The 25057-nt window shown below is 38.6% G+C and overlaps 1 protein-coding gene across 2 annotated transcripts in view; it reads left to right on the forward strand.

Moving 5' to 3' along the window:
* The window catches only part of LOC111159865 (chromosome unknown C9orf72 homolog), a 26850-nt gene extending 15595 nt beyond the window's left edge, over positions 1–11255 (forward strand). For both annotated transcript variants that reach the window (XM_022522514.1, XM_022522515.1), the window contains exons 8-12: positions 879–995; positions 4561–4796; positions 7291–7348; positions 9020–9129; positions 9241–11255. In XM_022522514.1, the coding sequence (XP_022378222.1) occupies positions 879–995; positions 4561–4796; positions 7291–7348; positions 9020–9129; positions 9241–9427 (708 nt within the window). In that variant the 3' untranslated portion in view covers positions 9428–11255. The remainder of the gene's footprint in view (positions 1–878; positions 996–4560; positions 4797–7290; positions 7349–9019; positions 9130–9240) is intronic.
* Positions 11256–25057: the final 13802 nt, after the last annotated feature.

A 25057-nucleotide genomic window follows, 5' to 3' on the forward strand; every position in this document is an offset into this window, starting at 1 on the left:
CCTGAGTTGGGCTCTCTGCTCCGCAGGGAGCCTGCTTCCTCCCCTCTCTCTCTCTCTGCCTGCCTCTCTGCCTACTTGTGATCTCTCTCTCCCTGTCAAATAAATTTTAAAATAAAAAAATAAAAATCTGAAAAAAAAAAAAAGAAGGCAGACGCTTAACTCACTGAGCCACTCAGGTGCCCTTGAGGGGTTTTCTGTTTTTAAGACACTTTTTTCATCCCACATCCTCTTCTGGCATAATTGCTTGTTTTTTATTTTTTTAATATGAAAAGGTTGCCATCACTCTATAATGAAAAACTGTCTGAACATAGTCTGAATTCCAACATACTTACATGGCTTTTTACATTTTCTAATAGAGCTATAGATCAAATCCTATTTCCAAGCCCCAACAAATGGCTTGCTTATTTTAAATCAAATTTGATAGAATTAATTCTCATTCTATTGGAGGATTTAGAGACTTCTAATATTCATTATAATGGGATTTCACCATTCAACAGGAGACATAATTCTGCCTAATTTAACTGCATTTAGTTTTCTTGTCCAGAATTGTTTGTTTATTTGAAAAATAGTTACTACTCTGTGGAGATAAAATCAATAATTAAGTCATTAGTTCTTAGTGAGATAAGGGTTCCGTGGTCAAATATGTTGAATATAGTATACATATTATATCAGTCATCTGGAAGGTCACAATACGTATTCAAACACTAAAGGTTTTGAAATATCATACAGTACATTTACCAGCATTTCCCGAACTTACTTGACCACAGAATTCCTATTTTAAGCAACAACTGTGATGTCCTATCTATTCACATTTCTTTCATAAGCAAACCAGTGGCCCTTAACTCCCTATTTTAATTTTAAAATATTTTCTTTTACAGATAGTGAGAACATTATGCCTTTTTCTGACTCCAGCGGAGAGAAAATGTTCCAGATTATGTGAAGCAGAATCATCATTTAAGTACGAGTCAGGGCTCTTTGTACAAGGCCTGCTAAAGGTATAGCTTCCATTTGTCAAACTGTGGGAGGCCATGGTAAGGCTTGAGACGAGGACCAAACCAGGCCCTGACTTGTGCATCCTTTAAAGGCTGAATAGCCGAACAAAAGGCTTACGTCGATAAAGTAGAGTAGCACTGAGAAAGGGTCTGTGCTATGTGTTGTGCGCTCGCCTACGTGACTTCCCACACATTTACTAGTCAGATAGAAACAATTTGGTCAGGGTCAGAAATTCTTGGCTGGTCCTTGCTGTCCTTGCACGGGCTATAGACTACACCACTGTAAGACTGTGCTGTGCTTACATAAACTATGTCTTGGGTGGCCAGTACATCTGGCGCTAGAGGGTCTGCTATTGGTGCTTGGGAAATAGATAATGGGAAAGCTTGAAGGATTTTCTGTGCATCTGTGCATCTTGCAAACTCTTTAGTAATCAGCTAAAAATAGATACTTTCTTATGATTGTTTCTGTTAGCTATATAATGCCTCACAGCCTTGAATAAAATTGGCACTATTGGACATCCTCCTTGGTGCTCCTCCTGCCCCCATCTCTTTGTCTCTTAATTTCTTGTCAGCATCCTCTTACCCTCTAGACCCTGGTCGATTTGTCGCGCCGGCCACGACACAAACTGAAAGCAACTTTTTAAAATCATTTTTGACACTCTATAAATATATTTTGAGTGTTAGCATGTAGTATATCTCATGTTTATATGCCAAGGAACTGAGCATTGAGTATATGTCTTACAGATTTATAATTAGTATGAGTAAAACATCTTAGAGTATCTTTTTGTGTGTTTCTCTTTGGTTTCCTATAGCTGCCTGTCTGACCTCAGGATTATTTGTTTTTTAATATGTGCTTGAATCAAGTGTACATCCAAAATGGGTACTTTTTTTTTTTTAACTGAAAAGAATTTGAATTTTCATTAGCATTTTTTGTTTATATACTGTATTCATTTATTGAAAGAAAATTTTAAACTGCTTCCTGTCTTCAAGAACTGTGTATAGAATTTGAACAATTCACATATATATTCACATGTGTATTTTTTAATTATTTAAAAAAATTTTTTTTATTCACTTGAGTCTGCTTTTCTTTTTCTTTTCTTTCTTTTTTTTTTTTTTTTAAAGATTTTATTTATTCATTTGACAGAGATCACAAGTTGGCAGAGAGGCAGGCAGAGAGAGAGGAGGAAGCAGGCTCCCCGCTGAGCAGAGAGCCCGATGTGGGGCTCGATCCCAGGACCCTGAGATCATGACCTGAGCCGAAGGCAGAGGATTTAACCCACTGAGCCACCCAGGCGCCCCTGCTTTTCTTTTTCTTTTTCGTTTTTTTTTTAATGCCAGTATAGGTAACATACAGCATTATGTTAATTTCAGGTGTACAATATAGTGATCCTACAATTCTATACATTACTCAGTGCTCATCATGATTAGTGTACTCTTTAATCCTCACTCCCTATCTTATACCCCCACACACCTCCCCTCTAGTAACTATCATTTTATTCTCTATAGTTAAGAGTCTGTTTCTAGAGGTACCTGGGTGGCTCAGTGGGTTAAGCCTCTGCCTTTGGCTCAGGTCATGATCTCAGGGTCCTGGGATCGAGCTCCGTGTCAGGCTCTCTGCTCAGTGGGGAGCCTGCTTCCCCTTCTCTCTCTGCCTGCTTCTCTGCCTACTTGTGATCTCTATCTCTCTGTCAAATAAATAAATAATATATTTAAAAAAAAAAGATTTAAAAAAAGAGTCTGCTTTTAGGTTTGTCTGGATTTGGGGGGGTGCTTATTTTTCTTAAATTCCACATATGGGTGAAATCATATGGTACTTGTCTTTCTCTGACTAATTGAGTCCACTTTTCAGGGAGCAAAGCAGATATGTGTAAATTAGCAATTATTTTCAGTAATTACAGGGAAGACTCTTTACTGAATCTATCATTGATATTTCAATTATAGTCAAAAGATGTGAGAAAGTAGATTTCCTAATGGTTATGTGATTCATCGTGAATGCTTTCTTAAGGATCTAGGCATAGCAAAGTGAAAAAAAATATATTAAAAAGCGTTGCAAATAAAAATTATATTCAGCTTTTGCATTTTCAGTAGTGTGCATGCTCTGAGCTTAGAATAATGTTTAAATATTTAAATACAGAAACTACTTAAGGGAAACTCATTTCCAATTTGAATTGCACAAATGTGAAAATTAGAATTTCTTTTTATCAAAGACATAATAAGGTACTTAGTACTTTTATTTCCTCAGCACCCTCTTACTTAATTATGTAATTTTATCCGTGAAAAGGACCTCTATGAGATGCGTAGAGGAAGACTTGAAGCTATAATTTAATGAAAAAATATTTAGCAGTTTTCTGTACATGTATAAATTGTTAAGCCTTTCAGAAAATACTTTACCGTTATATGTCAGGAGCCTTAAAAATGTTCAGACATTTAACCCACTATCTCTACTTCTGGAAATCCATCCTAGGGAAACAATTGTATAAGGGGAAAGACTGACTTATAAAGATGTCTATTACAGCATTAAAAGAGTAAAGAATTGAAACTAGTCTCTCTTGTATTCGTAACCAATACCACCATGCTTCATAAACAGTAGATACTTCTTACATGGTATTTAACTACCTAAATGACAATACCTGGAAAGAAGTCCATTTTTTACTTATAAAAATACATATTCATGGAGATTTAAAAAAACATGTGAATAATCAAGAAGAAAATAAAAAGTTCCCCATAATCTCATAGTCCAATGAATAACCACTGTTGGCATGTATTTGGCATATCTTTCTCATCTTTCTATTCTGTATGTATCTTTGACACATCTCCCTGCCCCCTCCACATATATTAACCTCCATTTTCCACAATATGTTACGAAAATCTTTCTATATCAATACATAAACTTCAAATTAATTTTTTTTAAAGATTTTATTTATTTATTTGACAGACAGAGATCACAAGTAGGCAGAGAGGCAGGCAGAGAGAGAGGAAGGGAAGCAGGCTCCCCACTGAGCAGAGAGCCCGATGCGGGGCTCGATCCCAGGACCCTGAGATCATGACTTGAGCCAAAGGCAGAGGCTTTAACCCACTGAGCCACCCAGGCGTCCCTTCAAATTAATTTTTAGCAAGTAAACAAAAAACATTTTCATTTATTTAAGCACTTGTTTTTTTTTTTGCTGCTTAGATTATTTTCTAGTGTTTTACTGTTTAAACCAATGCTATAGTGCACATATCACTAAAACTTTTGCACACGATCATGACTAATTTCCTGGAATAAACTTCTAGAGATGGACTTGGGAAAGCCAGTTTTTCTAATTAAAAAATAATTCTTCGGGGCTCCTGGGTGGCTCAGTGGGTTAAGGCCTCTGCCTTCAGCTCGGGTCGTGGTCTCAGGGTCCTGGGATTGAGCCCCACTTCGGACTCTCTTCTCAGCGGGGAGCCTGCTTCCTCCCTCTCTCTCTGCCTGCCTCTCTATCTCCTTGTGATCTCTCTGTCAAATAAATAAATAAAATCTTTAAAAATAATAGTTCTTCATATCTTTTGGCATATAAGAGAGTAAATTTTCTTTTCATTATGACAGGATTCAACTGGAAGCTTTGTGCTCCCCTTCCGGCAAGTCATGTATGCTCCCTATCCCACCACGCACATAGATGTGGACGTCAATACTGTCAAGCAGATGCCACCATGTCACGAACATATTTATAATCAGCGTAGATACATGAGGTCTGAGCTGACAGCGTTCTGGAGAGCCACTTCAGAAGAAGACATGGCTCAGGATACTATCATCTGTACAGACGAAAGCTTCACTCCAGATCTGTATGTAATGATACTGTTGTTAAACAGTGTTATGAAATTGTACCTTTTATGAGTAAAAACAAAAGCCTGTGTTTGAAAGGAAGGAAATACTACTAAGAGAATTATGCTCAAAGAAATAATTTGGTTAAGCATGCCTTTTTTTCCTTAGATGTCTATTTTTCTTAATATAATTATGTTTTGCAGAGATAGGTTAGATTAGTCCCTAAAAGTAAATATTCAAGTAGTTACATAACAAATATACATTGAGGCCCTAGGCATGGTAATAGGTGCCAGTAAGGTTGGACTCTCTAATACAGAGACCCTACACTTACATTGCCTACAGTCTAGTATATAAGAGCCATTAAAAGGCTTGTTATCTAAACCAAAGAAATAATTCTGAGCCTTTTTTTTCTTGATATGTGAATACAACAGAACTGTGAAAATACATTTATAGAGCATTCTTTTATTTGCATTTTATATTGTGTTTTTCATTTTTTTATTCATAAAGCCTGATCAGTAAATTAAATAAAGAACAAGTAATGATAAAATGTTGAAAGTGGACCCAGTTAGAGGAGGGGGGAAATGATAAAAAGAATTATAAAACCCAAACCAAATACTTAGGTTCTAAATCAGGAGAAGAAATGCAGTATATCCTGATGGTTCTCTTTAATCAATTTAGAGTGCCCAGCGCATATTATATGCTCAGTAAATGTTAACTGTTGCTAATCCTTGTTTGAGTGTATAAAGCAGCAGTAAAATTGGAGCAAGCAACCTTGTCCTGTTTTTGTGAGAAACATTGGAAGCTGAGCCAGGGGACATGCAGAGCACCAATAGTCACACAGAATATGTTGCCCGAAAGCATAGAAAAGGAACACCCCGTCCGCGGGATCCCTAGCCTCACATGTCTCGAAGTCAAGAAAGAATGCATCGTTAGGACCATCTTTTTCCAGCTCTCCACTGTTTTTGTGGGTTCCATGGAAAGTGTGGAGGAAATTAGTTTAGGAAATGAATTAGTCAAAACCGGAATTCTGGTTTGTATCTGGGTGACAGATTTTTCAAATATTGGTAATTGTGGTACATGTGTAGGAATTCTCAAAACTAATCCATGCTTTCAAGCATTTTCTTCTTTCCTGAAGTGTTTAGTATTTTCTCCCCTTTTTGTGGTTACTTCAGAGCTCATTCTTGGGGAATTTAGTGAACTCTAGAATGGATTTACCATCTAGTAATTTTATTTTTATTTTTTTAGAAGAGGTATGTGTATGCTTTTAGCATTTCTTATTCATTTTAACCAGTTTGATTGCTTCACTGATTTGACAGACTTTGATTAGCCAGCTAGTCTTCTTTTACTGATGATAAAAAAAATAAGGTCATTAATTTTTAAAACTTATTTATAACTCCAAAGTAAATTTTCTGAACATGAAATTGTCCAAAAATAATATTCTACCATTAGATTGTATATTAAATTTACATATTACAGATCTATTTTACTTTTTAGTTTTCTTTAAGCAATATTATTTGTTTTTAAGATAGTTTTAACTTTAACTTCTAAAAATAGTCTCACTCACTGCCACTACATGAAAAATGAGTCCCTGGAAATAAACTTTTTTAACGCTTCACTTCATCTGATTCACTGATGACAGAGACAGTGAAAAGGAGTACTGCCAGCTAGTAATCATGCATTGCTTAATTTTTTTTTATCAGTTTCCTTCTGTAATTTGGTACACCCATCTCCTAGAGTAGGAAATTTTAGGTACTTTCCTATTTCTCTATGCACATACCCCTCTTTGTTTGCCTTTCTTGTCAGTTCAGTGATGATCCCTACCATTTTCAGTGAAAAACTGCTTACTTATGGTGTGTTAGAGATATATTATCTCTAGGGTGTATTATGTCTTAATTTCTTATTCTGATCATTGCCAAGATAGATAACACTTTCCTGAGTAGTTAGTTCATGTTACTTGCTTGGTGATAGGTTTGTTGATACAACTCAGTGGTCACGATGTTCCTTAATCCCACTTGAATATTTCTTAGCATTTAGCCTTTTATCTTTTTCTTCCTGAGCAGTGTATTACAAGTTACTATAACATAAGTTAACCTTTTGTTTTGGGTTTTGCTGGTAATGGTGTTTATTTTTCTTGTTTTATTTTTTTTGAGATGGCAGGGATTAGTAATCATATTTATTCTCTAAGGCTCTCAACATTTTTTTATAAGGTGACGGTTCAAAGGTAGATTGATAGGAACTTATGTGCCATTCTTGGGACTGTTTATATCTTTAAGAGAAAAATAATGACATAGTGGCTTGACAAACTCCAGTAAAACACAAGTGTATCCTTGAGTTAAAATGAGTATATATTTATTATTTCCAAATATATTTAGATTTATATACATACATATATACACACACATACAATTTTCATAAATATGTTTATATGTAATGTTTCTAAGAATTTAATTTATTGGCTGGAGTGAGGGATTTTGGAAAGTAGCCATTTCAACATTTGGGCTGTTTTCTTCATAGGAATATTTTTCAAGATGTCTTACACAGAGACACCTTAGTAAAAGCCTTCCTGGATCAGGTAAATGTTAAACCTGAAATTGTCAAAATGAATGATATGATATGTTTTCTAATGTATATTACATTGCATTTCTACATTTCTAATGTATACTACATTTCTAATGTATACTACGTTATATATGTAACATAATAGAATTAAGTCATTTTTTTTAAGTCATTATCTTTTTGTAATGTTTCAGGTCTTTCTAAAGTGTCTACATGCTGTTTCTTTTGAATTGTTAATGGGTGTAGCCTATATATTAACAATGAAAGTTGCAATATATCCTAGTCAAATAATGTTTTAATTCCAACCACTAACTTATCGCTCTTTTGGGGAAGGGAGAATATTTTTTATATACCTTAATTGAGCCAAAATGTCTTTAAAACAGTATACTCATACTGAAATAATAACATCGCTATTGTCTCATTCTTTTGAAAAATATCTATTTAACACTTAAAGAAAATTATACATTATATGGGACTTATTTCTTAATATAACAGCTTTGTCATAATATTCTGGGGACCAGGCCAGGAAGCAGTATAATCGAGGTAGCTTTGAAATGATGAGGTCCTTAGATTAACTCACAATTTTAGATCCAGGTCTCTGTGGTCTGTGACATATTGCATAGTTCAGGGATTATGCATAGTCATGCAATTAATGCCATACTTCTCAAGCTGAGTAAAAGCATTCTACCACTGCGCATGTACCCTTATCCCCAATGGTAGAGAGAGAAGAATATCTCAAATTCTTGGTCTATAAGCATGGTTCAACTTTTGGGAGCTTCAGTTTTATTTGGAGATGTGGGCAGAAAAAGTTAAATATGAAATGAAACAAATGAAAGTAAATAACAACATGATTTTTTTTAAAAGATTTTATTTATTTATTTGACAGAGAGACACAGTGAGAGAGGGAACATAAGCAGCTCCCAGCTGAGCAGGGAGCCCGATGCAGGGCTTGATCCCAGGACCCCGGGATCATGACCTAAGCCGAAGGCAGATGCTTAATGACTGAGCCACCTGGGCGCCCCTGCATCATGATTTTTTTTTAATATTTTGTTTATTTATTTGAGAGATACAGAGATCGCACAAGCCAAGGGAGGGGCAGAGGGAGAAGCAGGGGACCTGACATGGGGCTCAATCCCGGGACCCTGGGATCATGACCTGAGCGGAAGGCAGCTTCTTAACCAGTTGAGCCACCCAGGTGCCCTATGTCATGATTTTTTTTTTTTTTTTTTAAGATTTTTTATTTATTTATTTGATAGGCAGAGATCACAAATAGGCAGAGAGGCAGACAGAGAGAGAGAGGGAAGCAGGCTTCCCGCCGAGCAGAGAGCCTGATGCGGGGCTCGATCCCAGGACCCTGGCCATGACCTAGCCGAAGGCAGAGGCTTTAACCCACTGAGCCACCCAGGCGCCCCCCCATGTCATGATTCTTAATAATAAAGTAAATAGGGATGTGTTCTGAGGTAGAATGCAAAATTTGAGTTCATTTTCAAAGATAAAATAGACGACTTCAGAAAAACGTGATTGCTCTAGATAGACTCTACTTCCTGTTGGGGCATCAGGGCAAATGGTTGTGGAGAACTACTCTAATGTGTGTTATCTGCCAGATGTTGTCAACACTGTGATGAAAACATGCTGTATAAGAAAAATTGGAGCAAATAATTTATTAAAGTGCTTCATTTTCCTGTAGGTTTTTCATTTGAAACCTGGTTTGTCGCTCAGGAGTACTTTCCTTGCACAGTTTCTACTCGTCCTTCACAGAAAAGCCTTGACGCTAATAAAATATATAGAAGATGATACGTAAGTGAAACCACATGGAATGAAAACCTTTGTGCATTGTGTTTTGTTTTGTTCCTTTGGGACATTTTCTATATTTTTAAATATAAATTTTTTTTTCTTCATTATTTATAGGCAGAAGGGGAAAAAGCCCTTTAAATCTCTACGGAATCTGAAGATAGACCTTGATTTAACAGCAGAGGGCGACCTTAACATAATAATGGCTCTAGCTGAGAAAATTAAACCAGGTTTACACTCGTTTATCTTTGGAAGACCTTTCTATACTAGTGTACAAGAACGAGATGTTCTAATGACTTTTTAAGTGTGTAACTTGTTAAGTATATTTCGTCACAATCATGACTGCTGCTAAAGTAGCTTGGTGGTGTGGGAAACATCATTCCCTTGGGTCACGCCCTAGAGCCCTGCTTCGCAATGCAGTTAAAGTTAGTTACACTACAGTTGTCACAAGCCTGTAAGAGGATGTCAGGTGCGTTGTTATGATGGATGCATCTTTTCCTAGATGTGCTATCCTGGGATACAGACTTAGGTTTACAGTCATAGTAAATGTTACTGCTATCTTTTAAAGATATAATAATGGAGTATAAACTTGACCACAACTACTGTTGTTTGAAACTTACAATTCATGGTTTACATGTACCACAGTGAAATCTGAGTTAGTTTTCACAGATAAAATACTAGTTGACTTTTCATCTCTTGGTGTTCCTTGAACATAGGTTAAGTTTTAGGAAGACTATATTGATCAAGGAGATGTTTAATTCAAATCAATTATTAGATCCTACTTTATAGACTTAGTAGTCCTTAGGGTTCAGTCTGTGTAAAAACCTCATGCTATACATGTCATCTGGATTGTGGTGAACTATAGCCAGCGGGAGTGTTTGTTTGTGTACTTGTTTGTTGAGCTCTGTCAAAGAAAAGAGAGGAAATTGGATTTTATGTTTTAATAGTTATTGCCAACTATTTAAATTAATTTTTATTATTTTTGAGCCAAATTGAAATGTGTACCTCCTGTGCCTTTTTTTTTCCTTGAAAAATATAATGACTTAGAAGAAGTTCAGATTACACTAGTCGGTCATTTTTATCTTATTTTCCTCTTGTAGATTCTCACCCTGATTTGGCAGTTGTGACTCCTGAGATTATAGAATGCAATAGAGAATGTACTAACTAGTAAGATCTTTTTTCCAGGAACAGAATATCTTGTCCTTTCCTTCTTCTATTTCTGCCCATATTTTTTAAGTTGGCAGGTCTCTTTGCCTGCATCATGTGAGGAAAGCAAGAAAAACTTTGCTGATGTGCTATTTTACTAGGTGCTACTTGGGCAAAAACTAAGTGATCAATTTCTTTTGTTTCCTTAATGTGTTTGGACCATTTTGCTAGCTATAAAATAACTGATTAATATAGTTCTGCACTAGAATAGTTTTGACAGAATAGTCTATACAAGCATCAAAAATATTTTTATTTAAAACTGTGGAAGCTACACAAAAGGGAAAAATATTTATAAGAAAGGGATAAAAGTGACAGAACCCCTCTGCTGTTGCTCACCAAATTGAACCAAAACCAACATGTTCTTTTCTGAAAGGTCCTAATTAGCCTTTCACATCACTGATCAGAAAGATATAGACATCTTGATTTATAGACACAAATGGTACTGGATGACTGGCCCTCTGTGGCTTAGTCATGAAAGAATTTACAGATAGCACCTTGTTGTACCCCTTACTCAGTGCTTTCTATGTGAGATAATATTAAGGAGTACTGATTATTTTCTTTGCTGGTTTATTGTACTGTGATACAGAATGCAAGTTGTACAGTGAAATAAGTTATGAAAGCATGTGTAAATATTGATATATGTCTTTTCTCCTAGATGGAGAATTTTGAATAAAATATCTTCAGAATTTTGTCTCTTAGCAATTATTTGTTCAGAAAAGCAGTGTTAGGATAATGAAAGACTGACAGTCTGTGTTGTATCTAAACTTTCTTACTTTTTTTTTTTTAAAGATGTATTTGAAGGTTCCTTATAATGCCTGGAATCTTTATAATGCTCATTGTTTTTATTGTATTTTTAACTTAATTAATGCTTAACTCACAGGATTGCAATTTGATTTTTAAATTAAATATTAACATTTCAAATGTAAGCTAATGCTTGGGTAATTTTTTTTTATTTCTGTTATAAAATATTACCATAACCTAAGCTGAAGTTATTTCCTTCAGGTATCCAGTACAGGTGTCCAAAATGAAAGTGCAAGGACTCTAAACCTTATAATCTGGTAAACAAATAAGATTGCCATTTTTACTCCAGGAAAAAAAATGTAATTCATAAATATAATAGTTGAGTTGAAAGGTTTCTTTAAGACTGATTCATCACATGCTAAGATTCTTTTTTTTTTCTCTGAAGATTTTATTTATTTATTTGACAGAGATTACAACTCAGCAGAGCAGCAGGCAGGGGTTAGGGGGTGGGCAGGGAGCAGGCTCCCCGCTGAGCAGAGAGCCCGACACAGGGCTCACTCCCAGAACCCTGAGATCATGGCCTGAGCTGAGGGCAGAGGTTTAACACACTGAGCCACCCAGGCGCCCCACATGCTAAGATTCTTAAAAAAAAAAACAAAACTAAAACTTCCTATAATGCTGTAAAGCAAAAGTGAGACAGTGATTTCTGTGGTCTGTTTCCATAATGTTGCAGGTTAAACAGGAGGATAGTGATTGTTACTCTCATGTAACACTGTTTTGGTTTTGAAGTGGAATTGCACAGTTGACGTTTCTCCTATGATCTGCAGGGTATAGCCTAAAGTCCCCCAATTACTTCATAGCCCACTAGACTTTCTTAATCCAACACCACAACACTATGAGGCCAGTATTATCATCTCCAATGTTACAAATGCAAAAACTAAAGCTTAAAGAAATACAATGTGCAGCCCATGGTCACTCAGCTAGTTAGGCTGCATTTCATCCCAGAAAGTATAATAGTTGCCATGTACCACAGCACCTCGTACAGTTGCCCCATGTAGTAGGTACTCCATTGTTGAAATGAAGGGAAAGAGAAGGGAGGAATCCGCCCACTAGTCCTCTGCAGTGCCCAAGTGTGATTTCCCACTGGGTTGCTTGGAGAAGTTACTTATCCTGAGGCTCATATTTTAAATACTTGAAATGAGGATATGATGGTACCTCATGATTGTTAAAAGAGGATTTAATGAGACTGTCTAAGGGGCTTACATCACTGTCTGACCAGAGCTTCATACCTGCTTTTTTATCCAATCTGAAAATAACCACCTTCTAATCAGGGTATTGTAGAACACTTATATTTAATGTGATTATTGATCTGGTTTGGGTTAAACTTACCATCTTGCAAGTTGTTTTCCCTTTATTCTATTTTTTCTTTAGGGTTTGTGTGTGTGTGTGTGTGTGTGTGTGTGTGTGTTTCTTTTGTGTTGAGTATTTTTTATGATTCCATTTTATCTCTTGTTGGCTTATTATAACTTATTCAGTCATTGCTTATTCAGTCAGTTTGGTAGACTCTATATATGTACAACACAGATGTATATAAAGATCTATACTATACTATATATACATCTTTAACCTTCTCAGTCTACATTCAAGTGATCTACTACTTGACATATAGTTGAAGAACTTTGTAATAGTATACTTCCATTTCTCCCTTCTTACCTTTGTGCTACTGTGGCTTCACATTTTACTTCTACATATGCTACAAGCTCCATACTTTGTTATTATGATTTTTACTTAATTATCTTTTTAAAGGATTTAAGTACAAATATTCCAAATCAAAAGGTAGAAAGTGTTCTATTGAATAAAAAAACAAGACCTAACTATATGGTACCAACAAAACACACCTTAAAAATAAAGGACATGGCGCCTGGGTGGCTCAGTGGATTAAAACCTCTGCCTTCCGCTCAGGTCATGATCCCAGAGTCCTGGGATTGAGGCCCACATCGGGCTCTCTGCTCCGCGGGGAGCCTGCTTCCTCTCTGCCTGCTTCTCTGCCTACTTGTGATCTCTGTCTGTCAAATAAATAAATAAAATCTTTTTTAAAAAAATAAAGAAAGAACAAACAAATGAAAAGGATGGAAAAATACACACCATACCAACACTAATCAAAGAAGAGCAGGAATGACTATGTTAATAGAAAAGCAGATTTCAGAGCAAAAAATATTACCAGGGATAAAGATCATTCTGTAATGCAAAGGGGTCATTTCAGCAAGAGGACATAACAACCCTAAGTGCTTGTTTACCTAGTAACAGTTTCAAAATATGCAAAACAGGAACTGTAAGGGGAAGTAGACAAATGTACAATTAGAGTTGGAGATCTGAAGATCCTTCTGTCAGTGCTTCATGGAACAAGAAGACAAATATTAGAGCTACATTGTACAGAGGCTAAATTCTAATGAAGGACTTTAGAAGAAAAAAATCTATCCAAATCAGCAAGGACCTAAAAGACTTGAACAAGACTGTCAACCTATTTGGTGTGACATTTATAGAACACAGCAATAGTCCACAATAGATTACACATTCTTTTTAGGAACACACGGAACACATACAAAGATAGACCATGTTCTGGGCCATTAACAAGTGTCAATAAATTAAAAGGATTCAAGTCATACAAAATAAGTTCTCTGATCATAATGGAATTACTACTTGGAAACTAGCACTTATAAAGGATTAGGGGACAAGGGGAAGTGGAATGGAAAGCAGAAAGGGAGGTATCAGTGTTTGTGGAATCATTTTTATGAATAGTGGAACACAGGAGCTATGTTGGAGAAGATATATACAATGCATAGATCTGACATAGATCTTGTATCCAGAATATAAAAAGAATTCCTACTTATTCAGAAGACAACCCAATTTTTTAAATGGGCAAAGATTTTAACATACTTCACACAAATGCATAAATGATCAATCATCACATAAAATCATGCCCAATATTAATCAGCAGGGGATGACAATCAGAACTGCATTGGGAATCACTGCACAGGTAAGAATAGGTAGTTAAAGTAAAAGTTGATAAGTATTGGTGAAACTGTGGAGCAACTGGAATTTTTATACATTGCTGATAAGAGTATAAAGTAGTACAACCACTAAAAATAATTGGGCAGTCCTGTCAATTTCAGTACTGACTTGCCATATGTGCAGCACTTCCACTCCTAAATACTTCCCCAAGAGAAAGGAAAACATGTCAACACACAACTGTTCATAGAAGCTTTATTCCTTTAAAAGTGCCAAAATGGAAACAGTCCAAATGTCCCATCAATGAAAGAATGGATAAATTATAATATATAAAAATAATTACCCAGGAGTAAAAAGGAATGACCTATTGAGATTCTTGGGTCAGTCAGGTCATGATCCCGGGGTCCTGGGATCAAGTCCTGCATTGGGCTCCCTGGTCAGTGGGGAGCCAGCTTTTCCCTCTTGCCTGTCACTTACCCTGCTTGTGCACTCACTCTCTCACTCTCTCTCCCAAATAAAATCTAAAAAAAAAAAAAAAAAAAACCTACTGAAATACATAACAAAATCTCAAAAACAGTACATTGAGCAAAAGAAACATACAAAAGAACATGGTCCAGGGTACATTGTAGGGTCAACACTAGCATGAAACTGAGAGTGAATGTCTGCTCCATTTTGCAACTTAGGGCCTTCCTAGTCCCAGTCTGAAAGTACTTACTATATCATTCCATTCAAGTGAAACTACAACAGGAAAAACTAATCTATTGTGACAGCTTATCAGTGGCTGCCTTGGACCAAGAGTGGATGGTGTTTTAAAGACACTAAAACTCATGGAGCTCATGGCAGTGATAAAAATGTTAAGTATCTTGTTTGGGGTGATGGTTAGGTTGGTGGAAACATTTATCAAAATTCAATAAACTAAAAAAAAAAAAAAAAAAAGTGGAACTCAACCTGCCTTGGATGTCTCTTCACATTGATAACAATCCATTACTATAATCATTCTTCACGTTGATGATAGCATGACCCTTGTACAATTTCATGATCACTCTGTTAACTCTGTATCATTTACAAAATTAAATCCGAAATCTTTGCAACACAGTTCCTGTTCAACGCTAACCTCACTTCTCACTTGCTAGTGCATTCTTCTTTTGTCGGATCTATTACACTATTCCTTTGCTTGTCTGTCTTGATGGCTAGGCTACAGAACGAGATCTTTATCTTTTTTGTTTTTGCATCTTAATGCGTAGCATGGTATCAGGCACAGGGCATGCTTCCCAAAAAATGTTAGTTAAATAAATGTAATGATCGTATGAAATACGATTTTCTTTGTCCTCTCCAAAGAAAATCAGTTCCTGTAAATGGAGGAAATTGCTTTCATTATAAAATCAGAAACATTTTTATCCCAGAAAGTCCTTCATTAAAATTGAGCCTATGCACAATGTAGCTCTAAAACTTCAAAGACCTAAGGCAGTGATTTTCAGTCTTTTCAAAGTAGTAATACCCTATCATTTGCTGTTTCTGCATTTCTGCCTCACTATCTCATCTCTTGCTGAAATGTTCTTTTTGAATTAATAGCTTGATAAATGGCTAAGTAGTTTTCATCAGACCAATTAGGACAAGACTGGGTATCCATTTGTGGAGTGTGGACATTCAAGAAATCTGATCCATTATTTAGAAAATCATTCCTGAGCTCAGAGTTGGCTCAAATTGGCCCCTTCTGGCATTTGCTTGTGGGTGGGGAATGTGGAATGCTTTGAAAGCTGAATGGATTTGTCAAGTTTTAAAACTCCCTTATGGTTAGAGGAAAACAACATTCATTGTTTAAAAACACCATTGTTTGTTTTTTCTTCTTTTCTGTTCTTTGGATCCCGAATCTGCAAAAACATTCACGCCCAGCCTTTTGCCTCATGTAAGGCTCCTAGTGTTTCTGGAGTCATGAGTGATGTGAAAAACTTTTTATTGTGATTGTTTAGAATGTTCAGGACAAATCGAAAAAGTCTATTTTAATGCTCTTACTATATTTTATGGAGAAAGCCAGATTTCTGTCATTGTAGGAGGAGGGTAGAGTTGATACGTGCGTGGGTCCTGGAGCCAAGACTTCCAAGGCTCAAATCCCTGTTTTTCCACTTCATGGCTGTGTGACCTTGGACAAGGTATTTAACCCCTCTGTCCTGCTTCAATATCCTCATTTATTCAATAGGCATGGGAATAGATTAGGTTCAGGGTAGCCACTGATATGCTGTCACAATAGATTAGTTTTGCTAGAGTTTCACGTGAACAGAATTATATAGGAAGCTTCCAGGCTGGACAAGGGAGGTCCTAAGATGCAAACTGGAACAGATGTTCACTCTCAGATGTTTGAAGAATGAATGGGTTAATACATGCAGAATGTTTGAAAGGGCTACAGGCACAGAGTAAATGGTCAATAAAATTGAGTTGTGGGTGTTATCATTGTTACCACCATTATCCTCATCATTAAGCAACTGAATGTAGAGTTCCCATATTTTTAAACCACACCTCACAGCCAAGAGTCCAGGAGATACTACTTTAGTAGCAAGATTGTTTTATTAGCAAAAACCTAGCACTACCTCCTTGCACAGAACAGAGAGCATTGCCTGAGGAGAAGATCATTCTAAGGCATGAAAGAGTGCATGTGAGGTACTAGCCAGAAGCCTCATGATGTTCTTCCACTCTACTCCATCACCGCTGTCACTACCAGGACCTCTCCTGTCTCGTTTACATTAACTCATCACCTTCCTCCCTTCTGATCTTGTCACGGAGAGCCCACCCTCCCCCTCCCACTTACCCACCCCGGATCAATCCATTTCTCCACAGAAGGCAGAGTGATGTTTCTAATAGAATCTCTTCCTTGATCTCACTTGCTTTTAAAAACTCTCAGTGATGGGTTGCCTGGGTAGCTCAGTGGGTTAAAGCCTCTGCCTTCTGCTCAGGTCATGATCCCAGGGTCCTAGGATCGAGCCCTGCATCAGGCTCTCTGCTCAGCAGGGAGCCTGCTTCTTCCTCTCTCTCTCTCTGCCTGCTTCTCTGCCTACTTGTGATCTCTGTCAAATAAATAAATATTTTTTTAAAAATTAATTAATTAATTAATTAAAAAACCCTCAGTGATAACCTTGGACACAACATAAGGGCCGTACCCCATGAAGCGCAGGGCCTTTGGGATCTGACCCAGTGGACCTCTCCACTCTGCCCTCACTACTCATCCTCTCTTTGTCTCCATCCTTGGCTGGTGCATGTGTTGCTCCCACTGCCTGGTATATGCACCCCTTCCCCTGGATAAACTTTACTTGCCAATCTGGATTCACCTACGGTTGAGGCAGAGACCGTGTCTGTGCACTAGCTCATTCCCTCATCCTCATTGCCTGGCACACACTATGTTTATTAAATATTCTGTTGAATTAATTACCTTCTGTTCAAGAATCTTGGAGGTTTCTCTACTTGGGGTTCTAGCACGGCACTTAGCTCATTATGCATCATTATTATGGATCTGTTTGTCTCCCATTGGGCTGAGCTTCACAAGGCTGGTCCTTGTCTTACACATCTTGCATCCCCAGCTTCCAGAACAGAGCCTGCTGTGAAACAGGAACTTAGTTCTGAAACAATGAACACTATCCACGTACCAGTAATCTCAGGTTTAAAGTACACTCAAATTCTGAAGCAAGGGGATATATCGGCCATTCTTGGATGTTCTCCCAATGAAACTACCAACATTTTAAGCAAGTTTGCATGTATGTGCATTTTTCTGGGTAGTGGGTCCATAGCCTTCATCAGATTCGCAAAGGGGTTTCTAATTCCCTGAAAGGTAAGAATGTATGTCCTTAAGAGTTGTTTATAAGGGTGCCTGGGTGGCTTGGTCAGTTAAGTGTTGGACTTTTGATTTTGGCTCAGGTCGTGATCTCAGGGTGGTGGTGTCGAGCCCCACATCAGGTTTGTTTTTCTTTTAATTTGTTTTAGTTTTGTTTATTTTTAAGATTTTATTTATTCAACAGAGAGAGACACAGCGAGAGAGGGAACACAAGCAGGGGGAGTGGGAGAGGGAGAAGCAGGCTTCCTGCCAAGCAGGGAGCCCGATGGGGGGCTCGACCCCAGGACCTTGGGATCATGACATGAGCTGAAGGCAGATGTTTAAGGACTGAGCCACCCTGGTGCCCCCCCCCCGCCCCCCCAGCCCGTCAGGTTTTGCAATCATCGTAGAGTCTGCTTGAGAGTCTCTCTCCCTCTCTCTCTGCCCCTCTCCCTGCTCACACTCTCGCTCTCAAATTAGTAAATATATAACATCGTTATTTTTTTAAAAAGGAAGTGTTTTTAAAAACCAACTGTGAAATAAAAAGTTTGCAAGGTAGTTTGATGAGTCAGTCCATTTGACTCAGATGAGGTAGAGGGTTTGTGCCTCTACAGAATGTCTCCAGCAGTCTTTCTGCTACTGAGTTCCATGGTATTTCCAACAGACTGCAGTGGGTGTTCTCCTGGATGAATATCCATTTGTGGTCTCCCCTCCCACACACACCTGTAGCAGCAGTTTGAGACTCATTTGCATGGCCTAGTTGATTCTAGAAGTATCAAGCATTTCAATCCCTGGGACCAACCCCATAGAGTATTTTAACTCAGCTTTCAGGCTGTAGAGGATGTTCTGTTCAAGAACCTTCTTCGATCCACTTCGACTAGACATTTAATCAGGTTTCTATCAATAGGTAGGCAGTTTTTTCTGACCCAGACCCACACAATCAAGAGACTAAAGCTTCTCTAAGAAGCTAAGAAAAAGCACATTTTAAAAATAACTTGAGCAAATGAATGCATTCTGGCAAAAGCAAACCAGCTCCGTAAAATAAACTTTTTTAGAGTTTCTCAAAAGCAGGTCCTGAAAACATAAACAACCCCAGGGTGCACATGAGCTGAGCCACTAACTGAACAGAAAGTTTGTCACCCAAATTCTGTCAAAATAAAGAACACCTTATAAAACTAGAAATCCATGACCATCAGGTAAGGACAAGATCTAGGGGGTGGCGCGGGGTGACCCAGCCCAAGGACAATGAGAAAGTCTCATGACTAGATCCTCAAAATGCTGGCTTTCCAGCCCAAAGCCAAGATGTTGAGGGACAGGAGCTACAGCTTATGCCTCAGGCCCTTGCTCGGACCCTACCAAGCCCCTGCCTTCCCCAGGGAGAACCAGTGTGTACTCACTCTCATGAAATCAGAGGCAGCCAGTGCGAGTTTCACCAGTGTTCTGTTGACAAGATAAAGGACCCACTGAAACTGAATAACATGCTTGGCCTAAGGAGCCTAGACCATAAAGTTAGGATAACTTCATGCCCAGTCATAGTCTTTCAAGTGTGATAATAATATGTTCCTTCTGACGAGACCCATACTATTCCAATGAGTTTATGCTAAGTTTATCTGTGCAAGAATTATAACTTGCTATAAATAATAAATACACTGATTCTCATTTTCTATTTTTGTAACTTCCTCAAAACAAAGTATTTGCTCTCTGCGTGGTAGTGGTCTGGTCCTTTCTATGTGGGGAGCATTCTGCCGGAATCCATATCTTAGAATGGACAGAACTTAGAGAAATTCAGTGAAAAGGCACAGGGGTAATTTTTTTAAAAAACAAGAAAATGCAACTTACAGAAAAGCATTAAGAAAAACTTGCTATTATTTAATCACCGAGATGTGGGAAATATCGGGATAAACCTGAACATCATATTTCAGGTGTCCCAAGAATCATGGCCCACTTAGCAATGTGTATTTAGTCATGGCTACGTGCCAGCTGCTTTATGAGCAATTTCGCATTTAATCCTCACAATGACCCCATGAAATGAACGTCCCCTCGTACGTGTGGAGAACACTGAAGCATAGGTTAAGTGATCGTCCAAACGTTGATAGACATTTTTCACAAATAGTCTGCTTTTCTCTCTCTCTCTCTCTTTTCTCACCTGGAAGTTAAGTTGTACTTCCGCTTTCTGTGGAACCCATGCACGAGACCACACAACTCTTTTTTTTTTTTTTTTTAAGATTTTATTTATTTGACAGAGATCACAAGTAGGCAGAGAGGCAGGCAGAGAGAGAGGTGGAAGCTGACTCCCTGCTGAGCAGAAAGCCTGATGCGGGGCTCAATCCCAGGACCCCGGGATCATGACCTGAGCTGAGGGCAGAGGCTTTAACCCACTGAGCCACCCAGGCGCCCCCACACAACTCTTTTTAGCCAATGAAGTTTGAGCAGGCAACGTGCTGTTTCCAGGCAGAAGGCTGGAGAGCCTCTGTGAGCTTTGCCTTCTTCCCCTGTGCCACAGAGACTACCAACATTCTGGAAAGTGGCTGCTCCACAGCCTTGGTCCTTCAGTGGGGGATACAGAAGCAGAGCCCCCTCTCCCACCCCCATCAACCCAAGATGAGTGTTGTGCACGAGTAAGACATTAACCTTTGCAGTTTTGAGCCACTGAACTTGAGGATTGTGTCTATAGCAAAACCTGAGTGATAACACTAAGCCAGCTGATCGGAACTTGACCTGCCTCTGTCACCCACAGCTTATTTTGGGCTAACATGCTGGTCTGCCTTCCAGATAGAGAATGATGACTAAGTGTATTATTCTACCCAGTTTGAGGAGCAGGGAAAAAATGGTCATTACCTCCGGTGACAGGAATTGAGATTCCCCAGGGGGCAGTCAGGACATAAATACGAGAACTGAGGTGGATCAGGGGAACTTCCATGGAAGATTTACTCAGAAGAGAAAAAACAGTTTATGTCTTGGTGCATTTCCTTCCAGGCATGTTTAATGGACACTTAGCATATATTTTCTCAAACAGTCCTACTTAAAGGAAAATTTTTTAGAGTTCCAGGCTTGGAATTGTGTTTTCTACTCCAGGGTCTCTCTCTGATTTAGTCTGACTTACTTTCCTATAGGACTCATGACAAGAACCTTCCCTTTTATTGGTCAGTACACAAGGTGGTCTTCATTTCCAGTCTACCAGGAACCCAAATATGGCTTTGGATTCCCTCCAAATCAGAGCCTGAGATGTGGACTTGAATGCAGTTAGTTTACTTGGGAGGTGAGTCTGGGAAGCAGGAGTCTGGGACAATATAAGGATGAATGGTCAAGGGCCACTTCAGGCTGGGATCTCTAAGTCACGTAAAGAGTGCCTCCCATCATTGTCCATCTCAAGGATAAGAGGCTGGAATATTTATTCACTGGCTAGCCTAGGGGCTCGACCTAGCCTCCCTACAGCTTAGCCACTGTGCTCATTCCAGGGCTGGGCAAGCTCCCACAGCTGTGCAGAGTCTTGAGGCAGACAGTGGGATGATACCTGATGCGTGCTTGAGATCTGGGAAACCAGCCACCGTAAGGGCACTGGAACCAGGGATATTTTCTATACCAAACCCCATCCCCAAACACTAATCTTAGTTCTTGCAGAGGTGATGGATACAAGGTGATACCAAGAGAACACCACACGCAGCCCGTGTGAACCCTGGACAAGCTGCCTAATGTCTAAAATGGGGGTAATCCTACCTACTATCCACGGTCATTGTAAATATTTGGTGAGCAAACATGTGAAAATGCCCAGCACAGGTCTTAGCACATTATACCTTCTCTTGCTTGACAAATATGAGTCCACTGCCCTCCCTCTCCAGTAAATGCCATAGGACTGTCCTAGCTGCTGAGGCAAAGGTCCTGAGGGTCCTTCCAACCCTTCACTTGTGCCTTCCTTCTGGCTTTTGACGCTGACTACAATTTGAGCATCAATGAGCAGCAACTTCAAATGGAAACCCAAGTTTAGCCTCTGCTGAGATAAACAGAAAAGAACAAAGGAAAGCAAATAGGCAAGGAAAAGGAATGAAAGTGTAATGCAATTTCATTGTTCTTCTAGGACATTGGGTAGAAATCTTGATGAGGTACCCAGCTGTCATAAATCCTCTTTGGTACAAAGTTCACAAAAGGGGAGAGAAAGAAAGGAGGAAGGGAAGAGGGAGGGTAAAAAGAAAGAAGAAATAAAAGGAAGGAGGGAAATTATCCGTCAGAGACTCTGCTGAGCGTTAGGCAATAGGACTTGGGAAAAATTGTAACTGAAACTTTTCTAAAAACCTTTCAGAGAGGTGTTTTTCTTCAGAAAAGCATCATCAGGGCTGTTCGATATCCAGGGCAAGTCTCTCATATTACTAGACATGAAACACTATCATATCTGAAACTGGCCAGAGGCCATTTAGAAATTCAATAATTATTCAACCCAAGGGGCTCTCCAAATGGTGAAGCAGCATCTTAGGAGGAAATTAATATTGAACAGTGTATCGAATCTAATTGGAATCTTGAGGAAATGGGGTCCTGAGTAGGTAAAACAGCTGGAAGCTAAAGTAGGTCAGGACAAGTGATCCCCTCATTTTTGTGTCTTGCCTTAATTATGATGTGAAAAGGAGAATCTTGTTTATTTTTTATGCCAGGAGGCCAGGGGGTGGTTTGGAGATGCTCCTTGTTCATTAACAGCCACCTTCAGTCAGACAATAGAACAGCTTACTTCTTTCTTTCCACAGATACTCAAGGAGAGCTGAGAAGGCACGAGAGACTTTTTTTTGTTTTGCAAACATGGCAACTGGGAGTTAAGGACTGATGTATTGGCCCTGGTCATGGACACAGATCACAAAGACAGTAAAGCTGTGGGTTTTTCCCCCTTCTAGAGAAAGCCCATGTGAGAGCTTCCTTACTTTCTTATTTGGAGGGGGAGGAGGTGCAATCAAGTTGGAACCATCCATGACACACCAGCCTCTTCTCTGGTTTCCTGTCCCCTCCTGTATGAGTCACTTTGAGAATAAGACTTCTCGACCCCACTGAGTGCACAGTGGTCTGATTCCCCATCTTAGAAAGACTCACTCTTAAATTGACTTGGGGGAATCTATGCTGTCTTTACATGAGACTACCTTAAAGTCCAATTCTCCTGACAACTAACTCTCCTTAGATCCTATCTACTGACCTACTTTAGGAGAAGTCCTAAAGGACAATTCTCCGTTATTCAGAGTCTGAGGCAGACCACAAGTTGTACTACCCCTGGTGTGTGTCAGGCCAGCACAAAAACACCGGGCTTCTCTCAGGAGAAAAGTCACTTATTAAAGACTCAAATGATTTAAAAAACAAACAAAACTGGAAAAAACACAGTCTGGTAGGGAGATCTGAAGGACATTGGGTCACTATGAAAAATACAAATAGATCCAGAGAGCATGAGGGAAGATCACAATCTCATTTAAATAAAATGAATTTTTAAAAAATAAGTAAGGAAAGAACACTCACTTTACTCCCATAGAATGGAAGGCAGGCAATTTTCTAGAATGATTCCAAAGTCCCCCATCTTGTTTAGCTGCTCTGGTACAATTTTGAACTGTGTCACAGGTTTTTTTTTCCCCAGCCCTCAAACCCCGTGACCTTTCCGTGCCTCATTTCCACTTCCACGAGATGGGATTGATATAATGTGGATTTCAGAGGACATAATTATAGACACCTAGTGTCATTATAAATGGTAAGAATTATGCTAGCAGGAAACGGGCTTTAACATGTGGATTCTTTTCATGGTTTGAAATTGCTTAAAAAGTTTTACGTATATACATACTAGATATGAATAAAAGATTTATATGAATATCTTTATATATACCATATATATTTACATATTATGCGTATCTTTTGTACATGTACACACACATCTCTCTCTTGTTTAAATTGCCATGATTTCAATGCTTATGAGAAGGCATGCCCATTCATTTCTGGGACCCAGAGATGCCCCATACAACATTGAGACAATCTCTCCAGGATTATGATCAGTCGAGGTTTTGAAAGCAAAATCAAAGTAGGTAAGGAGGAAGTGTGCCTTACTGTTCAAGATTTGTTAAGTAGACAGTTGTGTTAACTCTCGTTGCTTGGTATGACAAAAGGACTCTGAGAATGTCTGTTCTTTGTTAGTAAGCTGCCTGTAATCAATATGGTTAGCACACAATACCAAAAGGTAATCAGACTACCAAAATTAATAGGAATGTCCTCTCACAAATCCAATTTGAGTGAGCACTGCTCTCCTGAGCAACATGATTGTGAGTCTGTGTTTGTCAAGGACGACGCAAACATGTTTTCTCTGCTTTACTCCATTGCAGTGTGTTATGATGTTACTATGGTGACGCTCTTACGCTATCCCTTTGCTCTTTTGGTGCCCTCTCAGTGGAAGCTGTAATGAGGTGGTTTGGCAACAGAATCTTTCTGGGATTTTTCTCATTCACCACTGAAGACCAGCATGGCTTTCCTCTTACAGGAAATACATAAAGCATGAACTGAAAATGACAGAAAGTAATTTGCACTGACTTGGGCAAAAAATGTGAATGTTATTAATTCTGTACCTAACTACCCAGAAATATTCTCTTTTTGTTTCCAATTCTAGGACATGACATCCCAAGAGGTGGTAAGTCTTCTAGATTGAGTGTGGAATGTCACACGGGCTGGGGGCTAGGGTGTCTTGCCCTCCTGAGGGAGGAGCTATGGGAGGGTGATGTAGAACTATGTGCTGGAAAGAAAAAGAGATGGAGTTTCTGGAGCACATACCATGTGGCAAGCTCTGTGCTAAGCGCATTACATGCATCCCTTGACAGAATCCATACAACCACTTATGTTATTTACCCCATTTTATAAAATGAGGCGATAGATGCAGCGAATATGGGTCTTTCAGACTCTGATGCCCATTCTATTAATTACTATGCCACTTTGTCTCCCTAAAATGCATCTTTCAGATGATCTGTCTTCTCTCTTTTCCCTGCAAAAGCTTGGAAGTAAGAATCATGAGTGCCTCCATCCATACTCCTTAGACTTATCCCATCACTACCTGGAGAGATTTATCTGAGACAGCTTGAAATCTGACAACTTTATCTTGGACAAGCACACTCTTAGGGCCTTCTCCACTGCTGGATCAGGACACACAACAGTAATGGTCATGAGACCTAAAACTAACAT

Source organism: Enhydra lutris, unplaced genomic scaffold (assembly GCF_002288905.1).
Source record: "Enhydra lutris kenyoni isolate GAN:26980312 unplaced genomic scaffold, ASM228890v2 scaffoldscaffold70, whole genome shotgun sequence".
In the NCBI taxonomy this organism is placed as follows: domain Eukaryota; kingdom Metazoa; phylum Chordata; class Mammalia; order Carnivora; family Mustelidae; genus Enhydra; species Enhydra lutris.